Below are 27,794 nucleotides of genomic sequence, written 5' to 3' on the forward strand. Positions count from 1 at the left end.
AAACCATTGGGAAAACTAATGTTAACTGATGGAGTGTGAGAAAATACACAGTGATTATAACAGTGTGCATGTAAAAAAACCCAAAGATCAAGATCTAAATAAAACATTAAATTAGATAAATGTCATGTACAACAATATATAAATCAACATTTAGGTATTTGCAGCCTGTTTTGATTCTTTTTCGAAAAAAAGAACTTTTCCCATTTTCTTTCCCCTAATACTATTCCCTTTGCCCAGCTCTATGCCAGATCCTTGACTGTATTTTCTCTTTTATTTCTTTTTTTTTCTCTTCCTTCTTTCTTCCCTCCTTCCCTTCCTTCCTTGTTTCCTTTCCTTTTCCTTTTCCTTTCCCTTTCCTCACTTTCCTTTCTATCATCCTTCCTTCCTTTCTTCTTTCTTTCCTGTCTTCCTGCCTTCCTGAATTTCTTCTTTCTTTGCTGGCTCCCTTCTCTTTCTTGTCTTCTTTCTTTCTCTTGCCTTCCAGATACCAATCTCCTCGCCTTTCCTTTTTGTTTGAATTGACAACAACTGTGGCATTTCATTCTAAGAAATATTCATTCTTTTTTCTCCTTTCTCTCTTCTGGGATAATTTTATCTGCTTTTCCTACATTATCTTTACCCATAAATTCTTTATCTTATTTTGGCAATGACCCTAGATAAGACTTCTAAAGCAATAGCCTTATTTCCTTCTTGTAACATATAAATACTCATATGTAATTTAATATTTTTTAATTATAGAATGCGATTTGTTTGTGTTTCTTAAATTCCTTTTCTTTGATTAATTTACATATGAAATTCCCTGCTCACCTCTGATTTCCTTAATTGGAATGATTCAGATTTCTTCCTTTTTGGAAAATCTTTTTCTTTTTCTATCAAGTTGCTCAGAGTTATCTGACTGATAGAAAGTCTCTAGACTGTTTCCACCATCTCTGTGTTTAAGATCAGAGACAAAAGAGTGGATCGCAACCAGATTAAAATGTAATTGGGAAACATTTGGCAAAATAAATAAAAATGCAATATAGATGTTAATTTGTGATTTTCTAAGTCAATGTGGCCTAAAGGGAACTCTTTCTGTTTGAATTTGACACTATTGTTTAAAAATCATTGGCTTTCCATTATAGCTAAGTCATCCTTATGCTTCCATTTTTGCTGTTATTTGATTTTGTTCTGCTCTTCTTTGTTCCTTCTCTGCATTTTTAGTTCCAAATCTGCCACAGTTTTTCTGTATCTGTTGTTTTAGTGAGGTTTTCTATTATTTCTTCTAGGCAACTTATATACTCATTTGTCTTTTTTTAATTCATCTTTGAAAAATCTCAATTTATATCTTCATTCCATCCTTATTTCTTGCATTTATTGTTCTATTGCATTTGTAAACTACTCTGTGAATATTCTTACAGTTGTTCTATTCTTATTTCTGGGTAGCTGATGTTTGTAGTATTGTAGTATTCTTTTTTTTTTTTTTTTTTTTTATTTATTTTTTTTTTTGTATTCATTTTTCCAAATTACCCCCCCTCCCTCTATTCCCTCCCCCCGATGACAGGCAATCCCATACATTTTACATGTGTTACAATATAGTCTAGGTACAATACATGTGTGTGAATATCATTTTCTTGTTGCACAATAAACATTAGAATCCGAAGGTACATGTAACCTGGGCAGACAGATATTAGTGCTAACAATTTACATTCACTTCCCAGTGTTTCTTCTCTGGATGTAGCTACCTCTGTCCATCATTGATCAACTGGAAGTGAGTTGGCTTTTCTTTATGTTGAAGATTTCCACTTCCATCAGAATACATCCTCATACAGTATTGTTGTTGAAGTGTACAGTGATCTTCTGGTTCTGCTCGTTTCACTCAGCATCAGTTGATTTAAGTCTCTCCAGGCCTCTCTGTATTCCTCCTGCTGGTCATTTCTTACAGAACAATAATATTCCATAACCTTCATATACCACAATTTACCCAACCATTCTCCAACTGATGGACATCCATTCATCTTCCAGTTTCTAGCTACAACAAAAAGAGCTGCCACAAACATTTTGGCACATATATGTCTCTTTCCGCTCTTTAGTATTTCTTTGGGATATAATCCCAGTAGTAGCGCTGCTGGGTCAAAGGGTATGCACAGTTTGATAACTTTTTGGGCATAATTCCAGATTGCTCTCCAGAATGGCTGGATTCTTTCGCAACTCCACCAGCAATGTATTAGTGTCCCAATTTCCCCACATCCCCTCCAACATTTATCATTATTTGTTCCTGTCATCTTAGCCAATCTGACAGGTGTGTAATGGTATCTCAGAGTGGTCTTAATTTGCATTTCTCTGATCAGTAGTGATTTGGAACACTCTTTCATGTGAGTGGATATAGTTTCAATTTCTCCCTCTGAGAATTGTCTGTTCATAGTATTGTAGTATTCTTGTAACTGGTCTCTGATTTAATTGGAGTAGGAAAATCCTGGTGAGGAAATTCCCTTTTCCAGGGTAAATCTTTTGTTTGCTTTCCAATTTATAGTCTTAGAGAAGAGTCTGAAGTTAAATGATTTGCTAATTGTATTTTGTCAGTGTGTATATAAGACAGGACTTGAAACCAAATCTTCCTGACTTAAAAATGTGAATTGTTTGTCTAAATAAAAACTTTCAGAAAATTTATCATCTTCACTTTAATTTAGTGTTTTAAAATCTGTCAGTTGGGGGTAGCTAGTTGGCGTAGTGCAGAGTATTAGCACTGAAGTCAGGAGGACCTGAGTTCAAATATGGTCTCAAACACTTAACATTTCCTGGATATGTGACCCTGGGCAAATCAAAACTCCAATTGCCTCAGCAAAAAAAAAATAAAAATCTATCAATTGGTTAATTAGCTTCCATTGAGATATTTTACTACTTAATACAAAATTAAAGCAGATTAAATTTAAATTAAATACTTAGGTTGGCATCAGTAGTATGACAGATATATAAGGAACATAAACAATTTATCTTACATTATAACAAGATTTTAATAAAGGCTTTTTACTTGTTAGAAATATAACAGGAGTAGCAGCTATTCCTATTAGTATTGGTATTGTAATATCTATACCATGATATAGTTAGAAAAAATTCTGCAGAATGAAATTAATTTACTATTAATTACTATAGTCCCCAGAGGTAAGTGAATACTCAAGTTGAATAAGTGAGATGGAATGAAATTCTTTAAAGAATTGCTAAAAATATCCTAAAATTCTATATATTTCATACACAAAAATTGTACTGAAAAAATAGCCAGCTTACAAAGAAAGAAATTGAGGTTATATTGTAATCCAAAAGAAATTACTATTTGATGTTCAGCTTATTTTTCATTTTTTATTATTTTCTGTGTGTGCAAAAATGCACATATATACACATATATGATCCTACATTGGTATTATATGGAAAAAGAGAAATGAGGGATCATAAACTGTTGTGCAAATTTTAAATAATCTATTAATATCCTGTTTACATTTCATTGCTTGTGTCAATATCTAGCAATCTAATAGAAATCTGAAGATTGAGTTGAATCAGTATAATAGAGTTAAATCTTAAAAAACCCTAGGAATTAAGATAAATTTGCTTTTTTGTGCTATTTTTCCTTCTCACTGATCACTCTTCTAGAATCAGCACACTATTAGCAGTTGATCTACTTATTTGTGATGCTAACAGTAGAAATTTCAGTCTCAACACAAATGAGAGGAGAAAGAAATACCAAAAATGGCTTATAGGGAATATTATTGAGCCAGGGGTACCTACCAAATAACTTCCTGTAGCCTACCCTTTATCTTCTTGTTGTTCCGGCCCCATGAATGAGTGGGTGTCATCTTAAGATTCTCCATTCTTATTGACCCCTTTTTTCTATATAGTGAACCATTTATAATCTTTTCTGGTGGACTGGCCTATGACAAAGCTTGTAGAAGACCAAGTTTGACCATCATGCATGGAAAATCAATCACAGTTCTTGAAATGGATCACCCTATTGTTGAGTTTCTAACTCTTTGTGAAACACCCTACCCAAATGGTAAGTTGAAAAAATATTATTACTATTGAAAATATTACTTAATTATGAATATTACTTCATATTTCCAACACAGTAAAGCTTAAATATTTTCAGTTTTGGCAGCTGACATCACTGTGAATACAATGCTGTGAGCTGCTGATGCTGGAGCAGGGCCTGCAGCTGTGTCTCATTACCCAACTAGAAGTGAGATAGATTCGGCTACAGCATTCCTGGAGCTCCAAAGTGCTAACATCAGGTAAGTGCTTGAAACTTTGATAGGGATGGTGGAAGCTGAGCTGGGAGAGTCTGGTAGGGGTCCTGAAGCAAAATCACTTGGAGGAAATTGAGACCTTATAGCAGCCCTTCCCAGTCCACCTCTACCTGCCCAGTCTCAGGGCCAGTCAAAGTTTAAAGCACTTACCAGATGTCAGGACTCCGGAACTGTTGTGGTGCTACAGTCACATCTCTCTCACTACTGGATTTACAACAGATGTGACTGCAGCACCTCTAGCAATTTTTTTTTTTGTTTACTGATACACAGTTGTGATCTTGATGTACAGATTTATCATACACCCCTTCAGATTCATTGTGATTTTGATGTATAGATTTATCATACAACTCTTCAAATTCACATTGAAAAAGAAGTACATTTTTGCAGGAAAAAACTGGTTTATGCAGCTCTTTTTATTTTTCAGAGTTTAGAAGGCTACAAACCCTCAAAAAAGTATGATGCTAATTTTTAATCAGCTAACAATTATTTATTGAGCGCTTGCTATAAGCTTAGAAATGTGCTAAAAGTATACATTTTATAAAATACCAACATATAAGATATGGTATTTGGCCTCAAAAATCTTTCAGTCCAGTTAGGGGGAGATAAGACAAACATGAGAAATGCTAACCCAACACTATAAGCTAAATATTTAGGTTCCAAGTCATGTAGAATAAAATGTAAGTATTATAGGAATTCATAAAATAGGAAAATAAGTGAAGGTTTTCTGGAGCAGGTGGAAGATGAACCTTGGCCTTGAAGAATGGGTAGGATTTGAAGAGCAGAAAGGAAACATTCAGCATGAGCAAAGACAGAGGTAGAAAGATGGAACAATCAGGTAAATTCTTTGTACCATCCTGATTTGAATAGATAGTAGAGATTAATTGGAAATATGCTGTTTAATTAAGTAGATTGAAACTAGATCACAGAGGATTTAGTGAGTTATGTAGCACAGTGGATAAAGTATTATATACTATGAGTGAGGAAGAACTTCATCCAATCCTTCCTCACACATTTAAGAGCTGTGTGTCCACTGGGTAAGTCACTAAATCTGTCTCACATTTTCCATTTTCTCTTCTGTAAAATGAGGAAGTTGAACTAAGTAGACTCTGACGTCCCTTCCAAATCTAATGTTATGATCCTATAAAACTATGACTTTATTAATAGGAAATGAAGATCTATTGTTTGAGGAGGACCATGGTGAAAGTGGAACTTAAGAAGACTAATATGGCAGAAACTTGAAGGATAAGTTTGAGATTAAAAGAGAAGAGAGTAAGTGAGGCACCTGTTCAAATCCTGAAGCATCACATGATTCATGCCTCACTTGAGATAATGATAAAAATGGAAAGAAAGGATTGGAATGCAAGAGATAAGAAAAAATTAAAAAAAAATTGAAAACTGACTGGGAACCTATAATAAATTAGATGAATCAAAAGATGATTTCTTTTCAAGTGTGGCTGACTGGTGGAATTGTGTTTCCAATTAACAAGTCATAAAATTGTTTGAGAGGGGAGAGATTAATTTAGTTTTAGCTGTGTTGCATGCATGTATCCATTAGAAGGTGCCAGGGTGACATAAAGATTTAATTCCAGATAGAGTCTCCTTCAGGCCATACAAATAACACTTCCATCAGAGAGATATGGGGACTATCCATTCATTCTTCAAAAAACATTTATTAAGTGCCTGCTATGGCAAGTGTGGTGCTCAGTGCTGGAGATAAAGACAAAAAAATTTCCTTCAAGAGTTTACATTGTATTAGGAGGACCTGACACATACATAGATAAGTAAATATAAGAACATATACAAAGGAAATATAAAGTCTCATGGATTTAAGGGTAAGTCAGATTATAACTGAATTTTTTTTGTAAGAGATGAGCTTTCTGAAAAGCAAAGTGAGAATCAAATGCTTTTCAGGCATGAAAGTGCAAAGAACTGATACTTGTGTTTTACAGCTTAAAACAATACAAAAGAAATAGTTTAAGGTAACTTTGCATCCTTCCAGGACAAGTTTTAGATATTTATAATAATTTAACCATAAAATAATAATCTCATGAGTTTATATTGCCTTGACTATTGTTCTCAAACCAATAAATTTAGTGAATAGTAGAGGGGAAAAGGAAGAAAAATTATTAGTTAGTGCTTCAAAATGTGTGGGGATAAAAAGGAGGGAACATAATTAAAGTGGTATTTTCATCTATCAGAATGATCCCATCTACTCTATGTATCTTATATACACTTATTAGGAGTAATTAACCTGGGTTTTTTTATGACTATATTTCAGTATAATGGGGCTCTTATAATCCTATGTATTTTAAACTATAAACTTAAAGACATTACTTTGACACGGGATCCATAGATCAAAAGGTGTCTGGTCTAATTGTTTATATGTCATCTCTCCCATTATAATGTAGGCTCCTTTAGGGAACATAGTAGGCACTTAATGCTTAGTGATGGTTCAGTCACATGTCTCCAAATTTCAGTTACATAGCATTTTAGATCTAGGAGAACATAATAATTTAAAGCAAACTACTTGCTTTACAAGTAAGAAAATTGATGCCCATGTGGGATGAAATAATTTTCCTAGAGACTTACAGTAATTTACTGGCAAAACACCAGAACTCCAAGTCTCTTCACTCCAAAATTAGTGGTCATTCCACTATAATATGTTTGTTTCCATATGCTTTGTTTCAAGTAAACAGATATCGAATGTTGACAGAATTTTTCACTTTTCATAAGAATTTGCTTTGTCATGTAGATCTAGGCACAATACACTCACATATTCATACATAGTGATATATGTACTCACAGGTAATGCTCAGATAGTAATGAAAGAAACTAACGGGACAAGAAGAAGGAGTCAAAAGCTGATTTTATAGCCTTAGAGTAGTCGTTAGGGTATTCAACAGTATATTCATTTTCTTTGTAGCAATCCACAGTTATTCTTAAAATGAATGCCCAAGAATTACTTCATTATAGGACTTAGTTCATATCTTTGAATTCTAAAATAACACCAAAGATCCCATTTCTTTGGACAAAACCAAGAAATACTTTGTAGAATTTGGACTTTGAAAGCCTTTGTGATTCTAGGAGCTTCCTGGACTAGGTTAGAATTGCAGTACTCACGGAGTTAGCTTACTTTCTTCCTATAGTTGAGATTTGTGATTCCATGAGTATTTTAGTTTTAGATTTTCTTTCCAGGTTATGACTCTACTCTGAAATTTATCCATGGTATTCACAAATATATATATATATATATATATATATATATATACATATGTTTGAACTGTTGATTATATAGGGAAAATGTTGCATAGGATGTTGTTTTGTAAAGATATTAAATAAATGAATTCATTCATTCATCAAATGAATAAAGGCAAAAACTGGTTTAAAAAAAAAAAAGACAAGGTATCCTTGTTAGTATCTGGGTAACAAAAAAAGACTCTCAATCACAGAGAGAAATAGGCAGTCAAGGCACACTGACTTCTAAGTTATTTCTTTAGACTTCTATGTCTAATGTTGAAATTGTATAATATTCTCAGTATTTTTAAGAGATAACAATCACTTTGATTTATAAAATCTATGAATGTCTTTTTCTTAAAGGCTCAACCAAATGAATGATTTGCTTTAAATGTTGAATTCTGATTATAGACTACTTGGGAAGTTTCAGAAAGTATAATAAAGGTGTATACACAATTGTAGAAATCCAATAATTGCCTTGTATTCTTTTTTCAAATAAAATCTTTTGGGGGGAAAGACACAATAATTAAGGGAATATTAGTCAGCATTAATCAGGACAATATAAGCTAGTAATCAAGAAAAACAGTGAAAAATTTAGATATCAGATATTTGTAATTATGTAATTAGTTTATATTATTAGCTCCGAAAAATATAAATGCTTAATTTTAATGAATTAATCACAAAACCATGCCATACTAAAATAAATAAATAAGTAATGGCTTAATTAATGAATTATTACATTATAAAAGAGAGACTTTTATATATTGCAAATATAAGGAGCTATTTTTATCATCCTAAACCTTCACTTAACTCTGCTCATTTTAGCCGTATGTACTAATCAGTAGCAGGTACTCAGAAAATACATGCTAAAATCTAATGAAGTAATTTGGATATAGGATCAAGAAAATTAATGACCACCTCAGCCAAGTGGACATATCACATTTCATATACATGGGACATTTTTTATTTTGTTGGTAAAGTCTAAATGCTAGGAGGAAGGTAAGATGTAAATAAATATAAATGGTGACTATCTCACCCATTCAGGTTATTTTAGTGTTTTATCTCTAACAACATCCAATGTTTATGAAACCCTCCACAAAATTCTTCACATCTACAGTGACAACCTTAAACCACTAAATGAATTTAAAAGAAATAATTATGATCCCCAAATTTTCCTTTAACCTTTGAGTCATTCTGATTTTGATGTAAATGAAATTTTTAAAAATATTAAGGGATTAAACTTTAGTGGTAGCAGTAAAAAAAAATATCTAATATGAAAGCTTGCCATTTTTCTTTGCTTGTGTATTTATTTTTAGAATTTCAAGAACCTTATGCTGTAGTAGTGCTTCTGGAGAAAGATCTAATTGTAGTTGACCTGACACAAAGCAAGTAAGTTCCACATGTGCAGATGATTTTTAATCTGATTTTCATTATAATTTAAAGTAGTCAAGGACTTTTGACAAGAATCATCTTTCTTTTAATATTAAAAACCTTTTCATGAACACGTTTTACTCAAAATTTTGGAAATAGGTCCAAATTGCTTGGAAATGAAAAATCCCAATATATTTTAGGGAATTTGTAACTAGCTAGAAAAGCAGTGTAGAGAAAGGATTTTATTTGAAGATTAAGAACACAGGAGATAGATAATGTCTTTGTCACTTCATATATTTTATTAGGGATGTATATATATATATATATATATATATATACATATTCATATATACATATATATGTCTGATGACAGAAAAACTAATGTATATGCTATAAAGATATTGTATATTTAAATAGACAAATTAACAATGAAAAGGAGTTGAGATTGGGGAATTGTTGATAAAAGAATACAATTCCAGGAGTTGTATTATATATATAATACATTATTAATAGTTTTTCTACTTAAAGATATAATAATATTATAATACCTAACAATGAGAAGAAGTTGAGGTTGGGGAATTGGAGAGAAGAGAAGCTTTTTATTCTCCAGGAATTTGCATAGTAGGCACTAAATGTTCTCCAAATAGATCTAGAGGTCTATTCTTTGTATCAGAAGTAGTGAATTTCATACTAACATATATTCTCCCTGTCACATATTTTCATTTTAAGTGGTAGTGGATTAGAAACTTATGAACCTTTGTACCCTGCACGATAGAATAGTAAAGATCTATTCTCTTAGATAATAGATTTTACTGAAGTCCACATGTGAATCTAAATCCTTTTCTGTGGTGAAGAATCCAATCTGAGTTCTCCTTTGTACTAATTTGTAGCATGTCTTGAATCAAGTTTTGTATTCATAGCAGCACAATGTCTGCATTATTATATTGATAGATGTAACTTTATCTTAGCCTAGTTCCTCCAATTCTAGCTCTATCCTTTTTTTTTTCAAAAACTGAACTTATATTTTCTTCATAAGTTCTGATTTATGCATTTTTTTCTTAAAATGCTTTCTTCCATTGGTTTCTATTATACTATTCTAATTTTCCTCATTTTTCCAAATTGGTTTTTCTGTGACTCTTTTGCACACTCCCTTTTTGTAATCTAATTATCTGTTAACATCATCAAAAATCCTTTATATTAACACTTTATATTTACTTATTCAGAAAACTCATCCATCCACATACTTTCAGCTACCATATACAAACAAGTAAATTTGTTTCTCAATCACCATCACCTACTGCTTTTTCTTATATTTTTGGATCTGTAGGATTATTATACATCAGTGACATAACAGCTGTATGTATTGTAACTTTCAAAAACTGGTTTATCATATTACCCCTCTAAATAATCATCCTTTCCAAATTTCAATGGCAATATTCTTTTCCCACCCAATTCACTTGGAACCATTTTCTTTCTTTCTTTCTTTTTTTTTTTTTTAATTCATTTTTCCAAATTATCCCCTCCCTCCCTCCACTCCCTCCCCCCGATGACAGGCAATCCCATACATTTTACATGTGTTACAATAGTAACCTAGATACAATATATGTGTGTAAATACCATTTTCTTGTTGCACATTAATTATTAGCTTCCGAAGGTATAAGTAACCTGGGTACATAGACAGTAGTGCTAACAATTTACATCCACTTCCCAGTGTTCCTTCTCTGGGTGTAGTTATTTCTGTCCATCATTGATCAATTGGAAGTGAGTTGGATCTTCTTTATGTTGAAGATATCCACTTCCATCAGAATACATCCTCATACAGTATTGTTGTTGAAGTGTACAGTGATCTTCTGGTTCTGCTCATTTCACTTAGCATCAGTTCATGTAAGTCTCTCCAAGCCTCTCTGTATTCCTCCTGCTGGTCATTTCTTACAGAGCAATAATATTCCATAACCTTCATATACCATAATTTACCCAACCATTCTCCAATTGATGGACATCCATTCATCTTCCAGTTTCTAGCTTCTACAAAAAGAGCTGCCACATTTTGGCACATACAGGTCCCTTTCCGCTCTTTAGTATTTCTTTGGGATATAATCCTAATAGCAGCAATGCTGGGTCAAAGGGTATGCACAGTTTGATAACTTTTGGGGCATAGTTCCAAATTGCTCTCCAGAATGGTTGGATTCTTTCACAACTCCACCAACAATGTATCAGTGTCCCAGTTTTCCCACATCCCCTCCAACATTCATCATTCTTTGTTCCTGTCATCTTAGCCAATCTGACAGGTGTGTAGTGGTATCTCAGAGATGTCTTAATTTGCATCTCTCTGATCAGTAGTGATTTGGAACACTTTCATATGAGTGGAAATAGTTTCAATTTCATCATCTGAGAATTGTCTGTTCATATCCCTTGACCATTTATCAATTGGAGAATGGTTTGGTTTCCTATAAATCAGGGTCAGTTCTCTATATATTTTGGAAATGAGACCTTTGTCAGAACCTTTACTTTTAAAAATATTTTCCCAATTTGTTACTTCCCTTCTAATCGTGTTTGCATTAGTATTGTTTGTACAGAAACTTTTTAGTTTGATGTAATCAAAATCTTCTATTTTGTGATCAATAATGGTCTCTAGTTCTCCTCTGGTCATAAATTCCTTCCTCCTCCACAGGTCTGAGAGGTAGACTATTCTCTGTACTTGGAACCATTTTCAATAACACTATATCCTTAAGCACTCCCACTACCCTGTATCAAATCACTTAGGAGGTACTTCCAATTCCTTCTTTCTAAAGTTTCTTGAATGTATCTCTCATTTCCATTTTTAAGCCATCAACCTAGTCCAGGCATTCATCATTTTTTTTTGTCTACATACCTACAGTTTCATCTTTTAGTGGTTGTTTCTCTATTCAGTAATTCCTCATTCCCCTCCCCCTCAAGGGCTAGAATAAGCCTCTTACATTACCCCAAATCTCCTATGTTTCATTTTTAAAGCAATCCATTTATCATAGTTGTATCCTTTTTATCTTGCCACCACCAACACTTGTTCCTCCCTCAACAAAGAGTTTATCCAGCCAACCCAGATAATCTATTTGCTCTTCAGTAAACATGGCTTTGCTATTCCTTTTCTATCTTTGTATGTGATAGTCATGTCAGATAAAATCCTACCATTTCTATTTTATTTTATTTTATTCCTTTAAAACTCTGTTCAAAGTTTAATTCCTAAGGCAATAAGCCATCCTCAGTCCCCAGTGCTACTTTATTTGCAATCTCATTTATTTATATTTAAGATATTTAAATGTACATTGGGTAGAATGCAAGCTCCTTAAAAGGAAGGACTACATCTTTTATTCCTTTTGAATTGGTCTTATAAGACCTTGGAAATGTTATTAAGGAACAGAGCCATAGAAATTGGGATGGGTCTATATACCTGTAATCTAAAAGAAATTATACTAGAGTTAATGGAAGAGAAGCAAGGGATTGAATCTATGATTTCTTCATTCAGGAAACTCCCAGTATAAAACCTTCCTCCATTGATACTTCTCAGTAGCCTGTCTATAAAATATTGTCTTAGAAGTCTAAGTAACTGAAACATATAAATAGCCCAAGACCATACAATTAATATGTGTCAAAGGCAATACTTGAACCCGAGTTTTCCTGACTCCAATACAAATCTTTCTACTACATCACACTACCTCTGGGAAATCACTAGGTATAGAAGTAATTAAATAGTGGTCAAGTAGAAATTTTTATAATTAATAACAACTAAATAATTAGGTTACTTTATCATAGTATTCTAGTTATTATTGTTAGCTCCATACTCTCACATTCATTGCCTAAATGACACTGGCAGATATAATCATTTAAAACTTAACATTTTTGATGCACACAGAGTCCCTTTACTCAAGAGTCTTTAAATGTCCTCTTCCTGCTTGTGAAGTCATGTTTTAGTATACATAAAACTTTTGTTACTAATGTTTCAAATATTTAATGTAGACAAAATAACCATTTATAAAATGATAAGAAAAGAGAGCTCCAGCAGTTTAGGTCTTGTTATCTTGCAAATGAATGATTAAACCAATCTGTTCAGATTGTAGGATTAGAGCTGGAAGGGACCTTAAAAATCATGTAGTCAATCTGTTACTGAACAAACTTAAATCTAAGATTTAAGAATTTTAAATATTTTACCCATGCTACCAAGCTGGAATTTGAATCCACTTCCTTGATTCTAAAAGTAATATTTCCATTGCCTCTGCTTAGTTTTTTTGCTTAGTTTTTTTTTAAGATATCAGCTAATCCATAGTCTCCTAGATAATTATTTCTAATTGTTTTCATCTTGCAACCAATTGAAATTTCTCTGTCTTGAACTGCATTTACTTTTTAAACCATAGAATCATGCTACTACATCTAAAAGGGACACCAGTAATCATGCACTCAGTTCAAATTGAAATCCACCCAATCAATAATGTTTTTTTCTTCATAAAGCTCTAATAATACTTTGTTTATACCTCTCCTATGCCTTTATGTGTTATTTTATGTTAACTTCCTATGAATTCTTTTATAAATAACATCTCTGACAGGGAGTCATCATATAAGCTTTCTTTAAATGTACCACTTCTAGTGACTCCTGTAACTTACAAAGAAACCCATTCAATTGCAAAATTGCTCCAGGTGTTCAAAAGTTCTTTTTATTGAAGCAAAATTTATTTCCTGTAACTTCCATCTATCAATATTAGTTCAACTCACTGTAGTGATACAGAATAAATATACTTTTTCTTCCAGATGACAACCCTTTTTATATTCAAAGACACCTACCATTCCCAACCTCTCTCCACTCCCAAAGTTTCCCTTTTCCAGGCCAAGTATTTCTAGGAGTAAGATAGCATATAAAGATAGCCCTTGGGATCTTACTGCTTTTGAAAACATTTGTGAATGTTGAATATATATATATATATATATGTATATCCTGACAATGCCAAAATTTCCAAAAGTTACTTTTAGTCATTTTGTATAAAGGACATCTTGAAAACAGTTAAATCTAGCTAAATTTAGGAATATCCAAAATTATCTTATTCCAGATTTTTTATGTGGATAAGACAAGAAACATGGGACATTTTTTTCATCTTTGAAGAGCAATAAAGTATATTTTGTACTGAAAGCATGTAGGATTATTTTACTTAAGTTGTCATCTAGCATTTAAAAGAAAAATTACTTTGTTTTAAGGATGCTACAATTAGACCAACAGGATAAAATCAGTATTTTATAGACTAATTCACTATTCTAATACAAGTATTTAATAATTCCGGTAACACCCCATTTTAATGAACTTGACAAGATAACCAGTTTGTTATTATATTAAAACATCATCAAAATAAAAGGGAAAGAGTGTATCATTCCATTTTTTTCTTTAATTAAATATATTTCTTCAAACATACTGTGTTTCCAAGTGGTAAATTGCTTTTTTGAGTATTTTTGTAGTTATTTACAGAATAAAACATTTTGAAAAATATGTAAAGTTTTTAAAGAACATTTAATATTTCACTAATACTAAAATCTTTATTAACATAAAAAACACATTTAATAACTAACTGCTAAGAAGATATGGACTAATCTGTTATACAGGATTCTTTGTTAAAAGGAATTCTCTGTGTTAACTCTAGAAAATCAACATAAGTATGGCACATTGGTTGAGATATGGAAGTGTCCTCATAAGTATATAATCATATTTATTAAAAACAGAATTCCACCCATTTGTTGTACTAAATTATAAAGATTGTTTTTCTAAAGAAATAACTATAGGAGTTAAAATACATGCCTTATAGAATTCATAATCTTTAAGAATTCATTGGCAGTGTAATTTATAATTTAGAAATTTTTCTTTTCACTATTGATGTGCTGCTTGATTTTTGCTTAATTGGGCTTTTTCTCCTTTTTTATCTTTTATAAGGAATGGTCACTGAATGGGGAGAGGGAGGGATGTATTCAGAAATAAGAGTGATGTAAAAAAATATTTTAAATGAGAGAAGGTAAAATGAAAAAAAAATAGAGTAATCAGAAAAGAATTTTCTAAGTGTTTTTCACTGTGTCATAATGGAACTAATATGTTGTCTTCATCTATTAGTTTTCCGATCTTTGAAAATCCTTATCCCATGGACATTCATGAATCACCAGTTACCTGCACAGCGTATTTTGCTGACTGTCCTCCGGATTTGATTCTAGTACTCTATTCAATAGGAGTTAAGAATAAAAAGCAAGGATACAGCAATAAGGTAAAAGAGATATATAAAACACTAATTACTTTTATTTTATATATATCTATATTTTATTGCTTTATGTATTTCTTAAGACCTGTGAAGTAGAATACCATATTATAAGAATTGTAACATAAAGTATTCCTTTATTTCTAATGACAATAGTTAACCAAGTGGGATTGTTGAGGGCTTCTCAAATGCTTACTGTGTGTAGTCTTATGCCAGTCAGTGGGAGAGATTATAGGATTTAGAAAATTTGTAGTCCTTCATGGAGTTGGTATACATAGAGAGTTAACTTATAAAATAACACATAAAGCCTAAGAGAGGTGTAAACAAAATATTATTAGAGCTTTATGGAGGAAAAGACATTATTGATTGGGAAGATCAGGGCCAACTTCATGAAAGAGTTGACATTTGAAGTGAGTTTTAAAGAATGTAATATCAGTTCAAAAGATGGAATCAAGAGAAAGGGTTGAGGGGAGGATATCCCAAGTATAAGGAAGCAAAAAAAAGTCATAGAAGCAGGAAGTCAGTGTTTGTGGGATAGCAAGCTGTTTGGTTGGAGTGTAAAAGACATGGAAGGAAGTAGCATGAGACAAGACTGAAATCAGATTGTAGAAGCCCTTTCTTGAATGTCAGAATCAAGAAGTTAAAATCGATAAATAAATATAAGGAAGTCATTGAAAGACCTTGTATAGAGCAAAGATGTTACTAGACTGAGGTGACAGAGTTCTGCAACAAATATGCAGACTAGATTCTTGAGTGTCCCTGCTGACCATTGAAAAGCCTAGTTTTTATGACAGTCCATGGGTTATCTCTGAGAGAAGTGGGTCAACATCTAGAGTAAGCCATCTGAAGCATTTCTTGCCAGAATACATCTTTGAAGACCACCGTCATCCAGACCAACATACTCTAAATTACAGGAGCAATTCTGAAATTAACTGGATTCTTGAGTGACTCTAAAGCATGCTGTAAATTAAAAAAGCTAAGATGACTATAGAGGGAGTATGCTTTCTATCAAATTTGCTTATCTGTACCTAACTACTCAGCTGACTTGAGTTTCACATTCTCAACTATCAACTACATGTCCCTTAGCCATCTTTAACTCAATATGTGAAAAACTGAACATTCTTTTACCCATAATCTTCACCTCTTCCTAACGTCCATATTACTGCTGAGGATAATACCATCCTACCAGTTACCTAGGTTTACATCATCTTCAACTTCTCTCTTTCTAATCTCTTTCCCATATCCAATCTCTTGACAAGATCTGTTGATTTTAGTAACCCAGCATTACTCAAATTGCTCCCTCTCTCCTTTGACACTGTCAACAAGCTGGCATTACTTTATTCCTGGACTATTGCAATATTCTGTTGGGTGGTCTCACCACACATTTCTCCCCACTCATCTTCCACTTAGCTGACAGAATGATCTTCCTTAAGTTTACTTCTGACATGTCACCCCACCATTCTTCTCAATAAATTCCAGTGGCTCTTTATAACCTCTGGGACCAAATATAAAATCATCTTTTTGGCATTCAAGACCATTTATAACCTGCCCCCCTTTTTTAGTCTTCTTTTACTTTTTTTCCCTTTTCTCTCCTCATACCAGCTACCTCATAGTGGATAGAATGTTAGACCCGGAGTCAGAAAGTCCTGAATTCAAATCTGCCTCAGACACTTACTATTGTGATACCCTGGCAAATCATTTGACCTCTAGTTTTCTCAGCTGTAAAATGAGAATAATAATAGTATCTACCTTCCATGTTTGTTGTGAGGTTCAAATGTAATAATAATTGTCTAGCATGTAGCAGAATGTGTGGTCCATAGTAAGCACTATATAAACATGAGCTATGTATTATTATTATTGTCATTTTCATTATGTGATCCAATGATACTGACCTTCTTGCTATTCCTCCAACAAGGTATTTCATCTTCAGATTCATAGAGGAGAAGAGGCTAGCAGCTGTCTGGGAAAGGCCTCCCATAGAAGATGGAATTTGAACTGAATCTTGAAAGAAGCCAGGGAAATTGAGAGGTTGAGCATTTTAGATAAAAGAGACAGTCAGCCAGTCATTCAATAGTTTATTAAGTGCCTTCTGTGTACCACGTGCAGTGCTAAATGCTAGAAAAAGCCAAGAACGCACAGACTAATGGAGGAGACAACATGCAAATTATTTGCTGTGAACAAATATAAATTAGATCAACTGGAATTGGATAATAATTGAAAAAAATGGCAATAATCAATGCAAGGAAGACCCTAGAATTAAGATCATAAAAGGCTTCCCACATAATGTGGGATTTTAGCTAGGGTTCGAGGAAGGCAAAAAAAGAGATGAGGAGGAGTATTCCAGCAATACTACTAAAGGAGGTAGCATGAGAAGTCTTGATTAGTGAACTTGCCTTAACTTAAATACTGTAATCTGTAGATTCTAATTTTCTTCCTATAAATCAGATCAGAGCTCATAATTCTAACAAGTGGCTTTTCCAGGATTAAGTCTGCTTTGGAGTTGGGGAAGAAGGGCAGTGCAGAACACCAAGCTGTTACTAAAACATTAAGTGATTTGAATTATAATCAATTAAATTAGGTGTAAAAGTCTTTGATCTTTGGAATAAGCAAAATGCTTCTAACCATTGGTTTATGAGATGCTGCTACACAGGAAGCATCTTGGCACTGTCAGAGGCATTAGCCATACTTTCTCTCCTCTATTCTGCCCCATCCCCTTATATTATCCCTTCAACATTGCCTGTCAGCAGAAACATTTCATCTCTCCTCCTTTTTAACTAGAGAAAATCAAGGACATCTGTAAGGATCTCTCTCTTCTCTGGTCTATCCTCAAAACCTGTCTATATCACACTTCTATACTTTTACTATTTTTACTAATTTCTGACAATGAGGTGGCCTTTCTCCTTGCCAAGGTCTTAAGGTGCCCTTAAACTCATCTCTTCCCAAATTCCTTAGCAACTTGTCTTCACTCTCTTTTTTCAAAAATACAGTCTCTCATTTCTACTGGATTCTTCCCTTTCATCTATAAACATGATCAGGTCTCCTTCATCCTTTTAAAAAAACTTTTCATTTAACCCCCTTAAACCACTGTCTTATATCTCTTTTACAACCAATCTAGAAAAAGCCAATTTGATTCCAATCTCTTATCCCTCTAATTTGCAACCCCTTGTAATATGATTCTCCTATATCACTGCTCTTTCTGAGTCTTTTGTTGGACTCTTATTCAGATCATGCTGTTCTGTCCCAGATCTTCTTTTCTTCTCTCTCTACACTACTTCACTTGGTCATCACAACAGCTTCCACAGATTTAATTACCATCTCTATAAAAACAATTCTGTCATCTGCCTATCCTAAACAATGGCTCCCAGAACTGTACATGATACACCAGATGTGACATGAGAGGGTTAGAGCAGGGCTTCTTAACCTTTTTCCACTTGTGACCCATTTTCTTCTGAGAATATTTTAATGTGACCCTGGGTATATAGGTATATAAGATAGGTATACAAATCAAACATTTACTAATAATAAATCATAATTTTGTGACTCCCATATTCAGTTACGAGATCCCATATGGAGTTGTGAATTACAAGAAGCTGTGGATTAGAGAACAGATGAGCAATCACCTTATTCCTGAAATTATACGTCATACTTGCATTCAAATTCACTATTTTGGCTGCTACTTCTTTGAACTTGGAAACACTGAAACTGATCTTTTTCAGACAAAATGTCTAATTTTGCCTCCCCCATCTTTTGCTTGTGAAATGAATATTTAAGCTCAAGTATAAGAGTTTACAATTATCTATATTGAACTTTATTTTCTTAAATTCAGCCTAATGCTATAGTCTGATAGGGATCTTTCTGGATTCTGACTCTTTCATTCAGTATATTAACTATACCTCCTAATTTTGTGTCATCTGAAAAAATTTATAAGGATATCATCCATTTCTTTATTCTACATAATTATAAAATGATAACTAGTAAAGAGCCAAACATAAATCTCTGGAACACTTCACTAGAGGTTTCTCAAGAAAGATAATGTTGAATCATTAATGCTTGGTCTTAAATTCTGAATTTTCATCTAGTCCTTATGTCTCTATCTTTCCCTTTAACAATAATAAAAGGTGCTTTATAGGTAAATTATAGTGACAGCATTCTCCCAAGCTACCAATGTAATAATCCTCTCAAAAAAGGAAGTAAAATTACTTGACTCTTGGTAATCACCTCTTCCCTTACTAAATGTTTACTATCCACCACTTTAATGATCCATTTTAGACTTTTCCCGGAAGATAAAGTCAAAATCATGAGTCAACAGCTGCGGAATCTATACTTTTCCCTTTTTTGAAAATTTGGGCAACCTTTGTCTTTCTCTAGTTATATGTATTTCTCCGGCTCTCCATGATCTTTAAATGTCACTAACAGCCATTTGTGCTAGGTTCCTCTTTAGTTGTACAAAAGATACTCTGCCTTGCAAACAAGATAGAAGTAAAATTATAATTGAGCAACTCCTCTTCTACTCTTTTGTCAGTTATCTTAATTTTATCCTCCCTGAGCAGTATTTTTATGCATTCTTTGATCTCTTCTTTTCTTCAATATAGTTTAAAAACAAGAATAAGGATTTTTTTTGTTGATCTTAGCTTTCCTCACAGCCATAGCTTATTTTGAGCTTTAGCACTTGTGATTGTATTCTTATAATAACATCCATACTACCATTACCATCTTGTCTTCTGCCCTTGCATCTCTCTTTAGCACATAAATCTCAAAAATCTAAATTGGATTAGGGAGGTCCTTTTACATTCACATCAGTCATTCAGATAAACGTATTTTTTTCTTCTCATCAGACTTTTTTTTTCTGGTTTTGCTTAGCTAATTTTTTTTTTTGTAAAGAATAATGTTGATAATTTAAAAAACCCTAAATTTTACTGGAAATTCAGTTATGAGTTTTGTAGGGGTTTTTTTATAAAGTAATTAAAACCTTTACAAAGTGCTGTGTAGCCAGCCATTTGCTTCTTATATATTATATAAAAATATAAATTTTTAAAAATAAATAACAGATGATTTTTTAAAATGTTAATGCATTCAGACTTCAAAATTAATGCTCTCATGTTTGATTTCTGATTATTCTGTTTAGGAGTGGCCAGTCAGTGGAGGGACCTGGAACATTGGGGCACAAACATATCCAGAAATTATTATTACAGGGTAAGTAAGTAGAAGATTATTGGTGAATTAACAACCAAGAATTTATTGATGACCTCCTGTGTGCCTAGATTAGTTCTAGGTATTAAAGTATGTAACAGAAGCAAAAGACAGCAGTTCTTCATTGGCAATAAATAATAAAGACATATAAAGCAATTTTTAAGGCAGGCTGATGTCTTCTTCCTTCCCAGCTCATCTAGTTATTTCTCTTTGAAGAAATGTACCTGAACCAAGCTCAGGTACCACAATTCAGAAAAATAATACAGAGATAATCTCATAGCTTTCATAATTGATTACTTATATATGCCACTGAATGGAGATACTAGAATAGGCAAATTCTAAACTCTGGATCAAATACCCATGAATACCTGTGTACACATGCAAACACATACACAAACAATGTGTGTATACATACAATATGTATAGAATATCTATATTTATCTATTATATACATATGTGAACAAACTATATAGAGGGAGACAATGGAAAAGGATATTGTCTTCTATTTCCCTGCCCCTCAGCTCAGGATATAGGGATATGGCTCAAGTGTAGCCAATATATTCTCAACCAGTGGACAGAGAACCATAAAGCAAATGAATAGATTAAGGGAACATCACCTTCTATCCCACTCCCCAAAACACACAAAGGACATATTTCTCTGTATACAGGATTGGCTTTAGGTTTAGCCCTATCATTCACAAATTGGCTTCTCATCTACCAGCTGCCCCTCCGCTGCCTAGGAAGATTCTAATTATTCCCTCTCTCAATGCTTCCTTGCAGAATTGCTGTCAGTTACTGCCATCTACTGGAATTATCTTCTGCTGTTGGGGTTTCTTCCTCAAAGAGAATTATCACTCTTTTATTAAAGCCCCCATGTCTTGGACCAGTGGGCACATTTTAGCTCTTACGCCCAGAGCTATTCCTCAACTGTCAGAGGAAACAACTCCTTAACTCATAATCTCCACCCCACTCCCCATCATGATCTTGCTCCTCCTTGTTGGGAATTACTTGAGTCTTGGATAGGGCAAGTAAATTATTTTCATCTCCCATTGTTTCTTTAGTATCTACCATGAGGTTAATGCATACTATTCCAAAGTTTTGACAAGTTTCAAGTTTCAAGGAGGCAGTTAACAGCACCAGAAGTAGAAACCCTTTACATGGCCAAATTTCTAACCCTAACCCTAACCCTAACTAACCCTATTATATATCTTTGAAATTATTTGTATAAAGATGATAATAGGATCCATGAGATCAGATATTACCAAAGGAGAAAGCTTAAAGAGAAAAGAGTAAAAATCTTAGGCCATATTCTTGAGGGGAACATTCATACTTAAAAGGCAGAAGATGGGTGATGATTGAGCAAAGGAAATTAAAACAAATGATCAGACAAGAAGGAAACGATCCTGGGGAAAACTATGCTTCTTATATTAAAATCCTGAGAACTTTTACCAAAGAACACTTTCTAGATTAACACTGTTCTGTTTTCCATCTGTACTCTTGTTAATATAACCGAGAGCCTCACTTTTTCTGCATGCTATGTCTCTCTTAATGCAAACTAAAGTTGCTTCAGCATTATTTCATTTATGGCTCCTAGAACACAAGTCTGACTCTCATTTTCTTGTTTGCAAATTTATCACCTCTAGAAATAATTCTCTTTAGTCTGGCCTTCAAACAAATTCTTCAGTCTGACATTTAAAAGATTCACCAAACTTCTCCCTACTTTTTTTTTAGAATCACTTCTTTGTTGACATAGCCAGTGATTAAAATTCCTGATTCCCACCCAAATAACAAAAATAAAAATAAAGACATTGTTCATCTTTTGCATAAGGAGAATTTATTACTAGAGAAGCTATATAAAAATGGTCTGGAATGCTAAATGGTATATCCATCAGGCCTGTATAAGATCCCAGAATGTTCTACCAATTGGATTTAATATTCCTTCCCTGTATTCTTGTCAAATTGATGTATTAGCTATTCCATAAACTTGGCCTTTTATCTCTCATCTTTTATGCCTTTGCAGAGACTGTCTCCTATTCCTGAAATTCACACCCTCCTCCATTCTTTCTTACCTCAGATCAAATGTCATCTACTTTGTAAAGCACTTTTGGATAATCTTGATTGTTACTGCTCACCATTTGACCAAACTATCTTCTCTGTGTGGAGTAAACTCTCTAAAGGAAAGAATGGTATTCCTTTTATCTTTGTATGACTAGTCATAAAACAGTCTTGGAACTGAAAAGTTTAATAAATAAACCTGCCATCCATTAAAGCTCCTAAGTCTCTGTGACAAAATGAACTCCTATCTAATTCATATCTTTTCCTACATTTCAACAACCAGGCTAAAAAAAAGTGCTAAACTGGAAGTCAGGAGACATGAGTTCTAGTCTCTGTTCTGATACTAACTTTTGGCTTATCTTTCCCACTTTGTAAAAATGAAGTAGTTGAAAAGATGGTCTCAAAGGTCCCTTTTAACTCTAACTCAGGAGATTTGGGCTTCATTTAACTTTACCTCATCTCAGCCTTAATTTCAGTACAGTTTTATAAAGCTTCCTCTGTGAACTTAGGCAAATCACCCTCTCTTGGATCTTATTTTCTACCTCTGTAAAATGGATTTATATTAGATGACCATTAAGAACCCTCCTGGCTCTAATACTATACTCTGAGGGATTTTTATTTCTTTTAGAGAGATGTAATTTCAACTCTTCTTTCAATCATCTCCCCCAAAGCATCTCTTTGCATAATGGTTACCATGCCACCATCCCCTCCCCCACACCCTGGTAATTAGCCTTTTTCTATGCCAAATGTAAGAAAAATCTATGGTCTAGTTATTGAGAATTATTATGTAAAATAAGAAGCTAGCAGAAGGTCTGATTCCTTGGAGAGACAGAGACAGACAGACAGACAGACAGAGCATGAGAGAGAGAGAAAAAGAGAGGAAGGGAAGGGTTGGGCATCCTCTCCAGTAGCAGCTTTGTGGTACCCTGTCCTTTCTGTCCATGGATCTGGTGCACTGAGGATGCTGTCTCTGCTATGGGTCAGTGCTCCCAGTGCTCAATTAAGCACTGTGCTTATTTTATCCTGGTTGACATCTGTGATACTTCCCTTTAGGCAACTATCTATCTAGACTTTACATTTTCCCTGGTAAATTTAGACTACATAATTATCATATTAGTTAGACTACATAATTTCTAGAGTACTAATCTCAGTCCAGTGTTCTAGCTTGTATAGATCTCTTAGTTTTCTGGTTTTATTGATCAAAATAATTATCTCTTCTCTTTGTATCATCTTCATATTTGATAAATATATACCTATATCTTTGTCCAAGTCTTTTGTAAGTATTTTTAAAGCACATAGGACCAAGCACAAATCCCTGGAACTATTAGAGCCTCCCTTCCTCTTCCTATTAAAATCTAGGTAAACTTGTATTTTCCATATTAAACTCTAATTTATTTGACAGTTCCCATTGTATCTCAAGTTAAAATTCACACTCAAACTTGGCCTTCTTACCATCTGTCAACAAAAGCAAAAGACTTCTCTAGTCTCCTGGAAGGTTTCTTAAAATGCTCATTTATAGGAATTGACAACTATGAAAACTGTCAGCTTATAAAATCTTATTTTTCTAAAAATATAAAAGCAATTATCCTTTGCTGTCTGACAGTTCTTGACATTTGAAGACATAGTCATGTAAGTTTGCTTTTCTCAACCTTTTTATTTTTTAGAATAATGTTAATTGCATTATTGAGAAGCAATGTAGTGCAGTAGACAGTAAGGAAGTTTAAGGGTTAGCTTCCTTCTAGATTGCTGCTCAGCAGCTTCCTGGAGTTCCTGGAAAAAGCTTGTTGCTTTCTTTGAGTCTTCATTCCTTAGTTGCTGGCTTTGTTATCATGTGGAGTTAAATGCTTAACACAAACAAGGCCTTGCCATAATATAAAAAAGCATGGGGCTGTCACAGTTATTCCCCATTTGGACTTTGGTTCTACTATGTACCATTCTCATGACCATGACCAAGTAGTTTTACCTCTCTGGATCTTTGCTTCTTCATCTAAAAAAAAAAGGAAGATATTTTCATATAAATCACCCAGAGTATTGTGGGTTTAAATTATGCAATGAATAAAAATGATTTGAAAATCCCAAAACATTATAAATGTATATCATATCCAAATCATCAAGCATTTAATCAGCACTTGCAGTGTACAAGATATCATTGGCAGCCTTGTTTGTAACAAATAACTAAGTAAATTTCTTTATTTGGGTACATTTGGAACTTAAAAGTAAAGAGAACAGGAGAGAAAAATAGCCTTGAGATTTTACAAACATTTTTTCACCCTCCAGCTTCAGCAAACTCAAAGTCACATTCCCATTATTTGCCCTACTTCTTTATGATTCTCCAAGTACTAGCGCTTCTCAGTTACATACTCCCCTTCGATGTTCCACTTGAGTATAATATATTACTTTCACACTAATCTATTCCTCTAGGGAGATGGACTGAATATTCCCCAGATGTAGATAAGAATTTTTTTGTTTTGTCGCCTTTAGATAAAATTTTCCAAATAATTTTAACTAAATTTTAAACTAGGAGGTAAGGAATTCCTAAAGTTCTCTTTCAAACCTATTTCCAATATTGTTATGAAAATTTTTTCATCATCTAGCTTCCATCTTCTTCCCCAATATCTACCAATTATCAGCCATATATTCTACAAGCTTCTTTGATGTGATTTGATCTTTCAACTTCCTATACTACAAATCTGTTAATCTATCCCAAAAACCCTATGTTTGCCCACTTCAGTCTTAGTTTACATCTTTGTAAAAATGTATTTTAAGCATTTCTCACCTGAATTTGAGTTGTTTAGCCATCTATTTTCCACAAATTACAACATTGCTTTCAAACTAATCATGCCTTATAATTATTGTGCAACTGATGTTTTTTAAGTAGCTAGTAAACAATGTTAGGTAGAGTGTCTGTCTTCTCTTTTAGAAAGTTAACAAGCAATAAATTTAACAGACACTAATTTTTATGGTTTGAGCCAATGTGCTAGAATTTTAACATTAACTACATTGCTCATATATAGATCTTTGGCTTGATATGTTGTTATGCTTTTCACTGAATAGTCTAGTTTCGACTAAGTTTTTTGTTCAACTTTATTTATACTTTTCTTATTAGTATATGATTAATCTATCATCAAGTATTTGAGGATTGGTAAAGTACTGCCCCAGGTTTTGTGGGAGAGACTTAAGGAAGGAGAATACATTTTCTTTGTGTTTAAGGAACTTGTTACTATTGGGGACATAATAATCATATGCATAAATCAATAAAATCACTTATAGCTGAATACTAAGTAGTGTGAGACAGACAGTAATTGATATGAATACAGAAGAGGGAGTCTTCTAGATAAATAAGCACATAAGTTAGACTTCATTGGGGTAGTCTCTGTTGAGCTAGTCCTAGAAGAATGATTTAGAATTTGCATAGATAAAAAGGCATAAAGAAGTTGTTTTGGGGTGAGAACAATCTAAGCAAAAGCAAGAAAGTAGTCATTATCTTAATGTATTCAAGAGACACTAAAGAGATCAGTTTGGCTGAAATGAACTATTCAAGTGAAAAACCAAGAAAGAGGAATATGGAAAGGAATGTCAAAATAAGTATGTAGAAGACCTTGAATTCCAATTTGGATGTGATGCTATGAGTGATGAAGGCCCGGAAAAGTTTTTGAATATGGGAATGATGTGATTAAAAAGGCTTAGGGGAAACTAATCTAACAGATAAGTATAGAATTAATCAGAATAGAAGTGCCTGGAGGGAAAGAAACTAATTAGGTAAGAGGTTATTGCAATAATCCAGACTTGAGGTGATGAAAACCTTCACAAGGATATAAGAGAAATCATAAAACAAGAATACAGAATTTTTGAACTGTTTAGGCATAGCCTTCTAATTTACATTTCTTCAAATTTATATTGGTAAGAAACTACATATAAACTCTCTCAAATGTTCTTTAATGAGCCACATAGCTCCAGGAAAAGAGCCACATGATCTAAGAATAAGAAGGAACCATGTGACCCTAGAGAGGACCAGTGCTTAGCACAATGCCTTGTACCTAGTGGTAAGCACTTTTGTCATTAATTGAACTGGTTTCATTTGAAGATATGGCTAAAGTCAAATGGCTGATTCAACGAATTACATTTTGAATGATTTCATAGCATATAGATATCGCTTTATATAGAGTATCCCAAAAGTCTTAGAATGTATATAGTTATCTCTCTTACTATAAGTAATCAATTAACACTTTAAATAGCATGATTTTTTTTAAAATATAAATTGAGTCAAATTTATTCTAGATGCTGCTTTTAGGTACTGTGTGGTACGGAAATGGTGAAGGGTCACCATTTAATAAAAAAAGCTGGAGAGAGCTCTAGAGAAAAGCAAAGTTTATTGTACATTCTCGCGAGAAGGGCGTCCCACTCTTCGAGTAGACTATCGAAGAGAGGAAGTGCCTCCTGTGGGCAGGACAGCACCTTTAATCCCTAACGCAAAACGCCCCCTCCCACCACTGACCCTCATCCTCATTGGCTGAGAGTCTTACATTCTAAACGCGAGATCTACCCATGAAATTGAACTTGACCAATAAGTACATAGTTGCCCATATTTGGATGAAATAGGGAGATGTCATAGGAGGGGAAGGCAATGCCCTTCAGAGTCCTTCAGGCCTACTCGAACTCTGAAGTAGATGAAGCCTTACTCAATTTTCACAACTGTCTTGAAAGATCTCACCTCATCTCATTCAGTCCCTCCTCTTATTTTGTACACTGAGATCTCTTCAAATTTTTGTAACATAATTTCACATTCCCTATGAATTCCTCACTTCCTTCTGGTTTCTGTTGGCCTTGGGCCACCGGCTCCACCCTTACCCTTTTAACAGCATCTATTTAACAGACCCTTCAGCTTTCTCTTCCAACCTGATCATTCCAGATGATGAGTTTTGGACAATTCTGGTTATTAATCTGATCAAACAAGGGATGTAGATAGGGAATAATATAACACCACTAAGGGCTAGAAGGCCCAACCAAAGGAGCTGCTTCCACCAGCTTCCCAAACCAGGACCATCTAGAAGTATTGAACAGTGAGGTCCAAGTCTGTACAGGAACAGGAGCAAGTTTCCTAATGTTCTTAGTGATTTCCTTCACTAGATTACCATTGTTATCAATCTTTATACAACATGTGGATAAATTTAGTTTAGCACAAACTCTCCCTTCCTCAGCCAACAAATAATCCAGCACAAGTCTATGTTGTAAAATAGCCTCTCTGGTTGAGTAGCTTCATCAGCCAAAAGCTCTAGTGCCTCAGCTGTCTGATTGGTGATAATCTCTACAACTGCCTGAAGCCTAATTATCCTGTTCAACATGTATATTGGAGTTCTATATCCCCAACTTCCATCTTGAGCCCAGGTCGCTGGCCCATACTCTTTGACTATTCTTT

General features: G+C 33.7%; 1 protein-coding gene across 1 annotated transcript in view; it reads left to right on the forward strand.

Moving 5' to 3' along the window:
- Positions 1 to 27,794, forward strand: part of STXBP5L (syntaxin binding protein 5L) — a 420,610-nt gene that overhangs the window by 245,156 nt on the left and 147,660 nt on the right. Inside the window, 4 exon segments of the mRNA XM_074301345.1 lie at positions 3,867 to 4,021; positions 8,822 to 8,894; positions 14,995 to 15,142; positions 20,259 to 20,326. Coding sequence (XP_074157446.1) covers positions 3,867 to 4,021; positions 8,822 to 8,894; positions 14,995 to 15,142; positions 20,259 to 20,326 — 444 coding nt within the window.

This window comes from Sminthopsis crassicaudata, chromosome 3 (genome assembly GCF_048593235.1).
Source record: "Sminthopsis crassicaudata isolate SCR6 chromosome 3, ASM4859323v1, whole genome shotgun sequence".
NCBI lineage: Eukaryota > Metazoa > Chordata > Mammalia > Dasyuromorphia > Dasyuridae > Sminthopsis > Sminthopsis crassicaudata.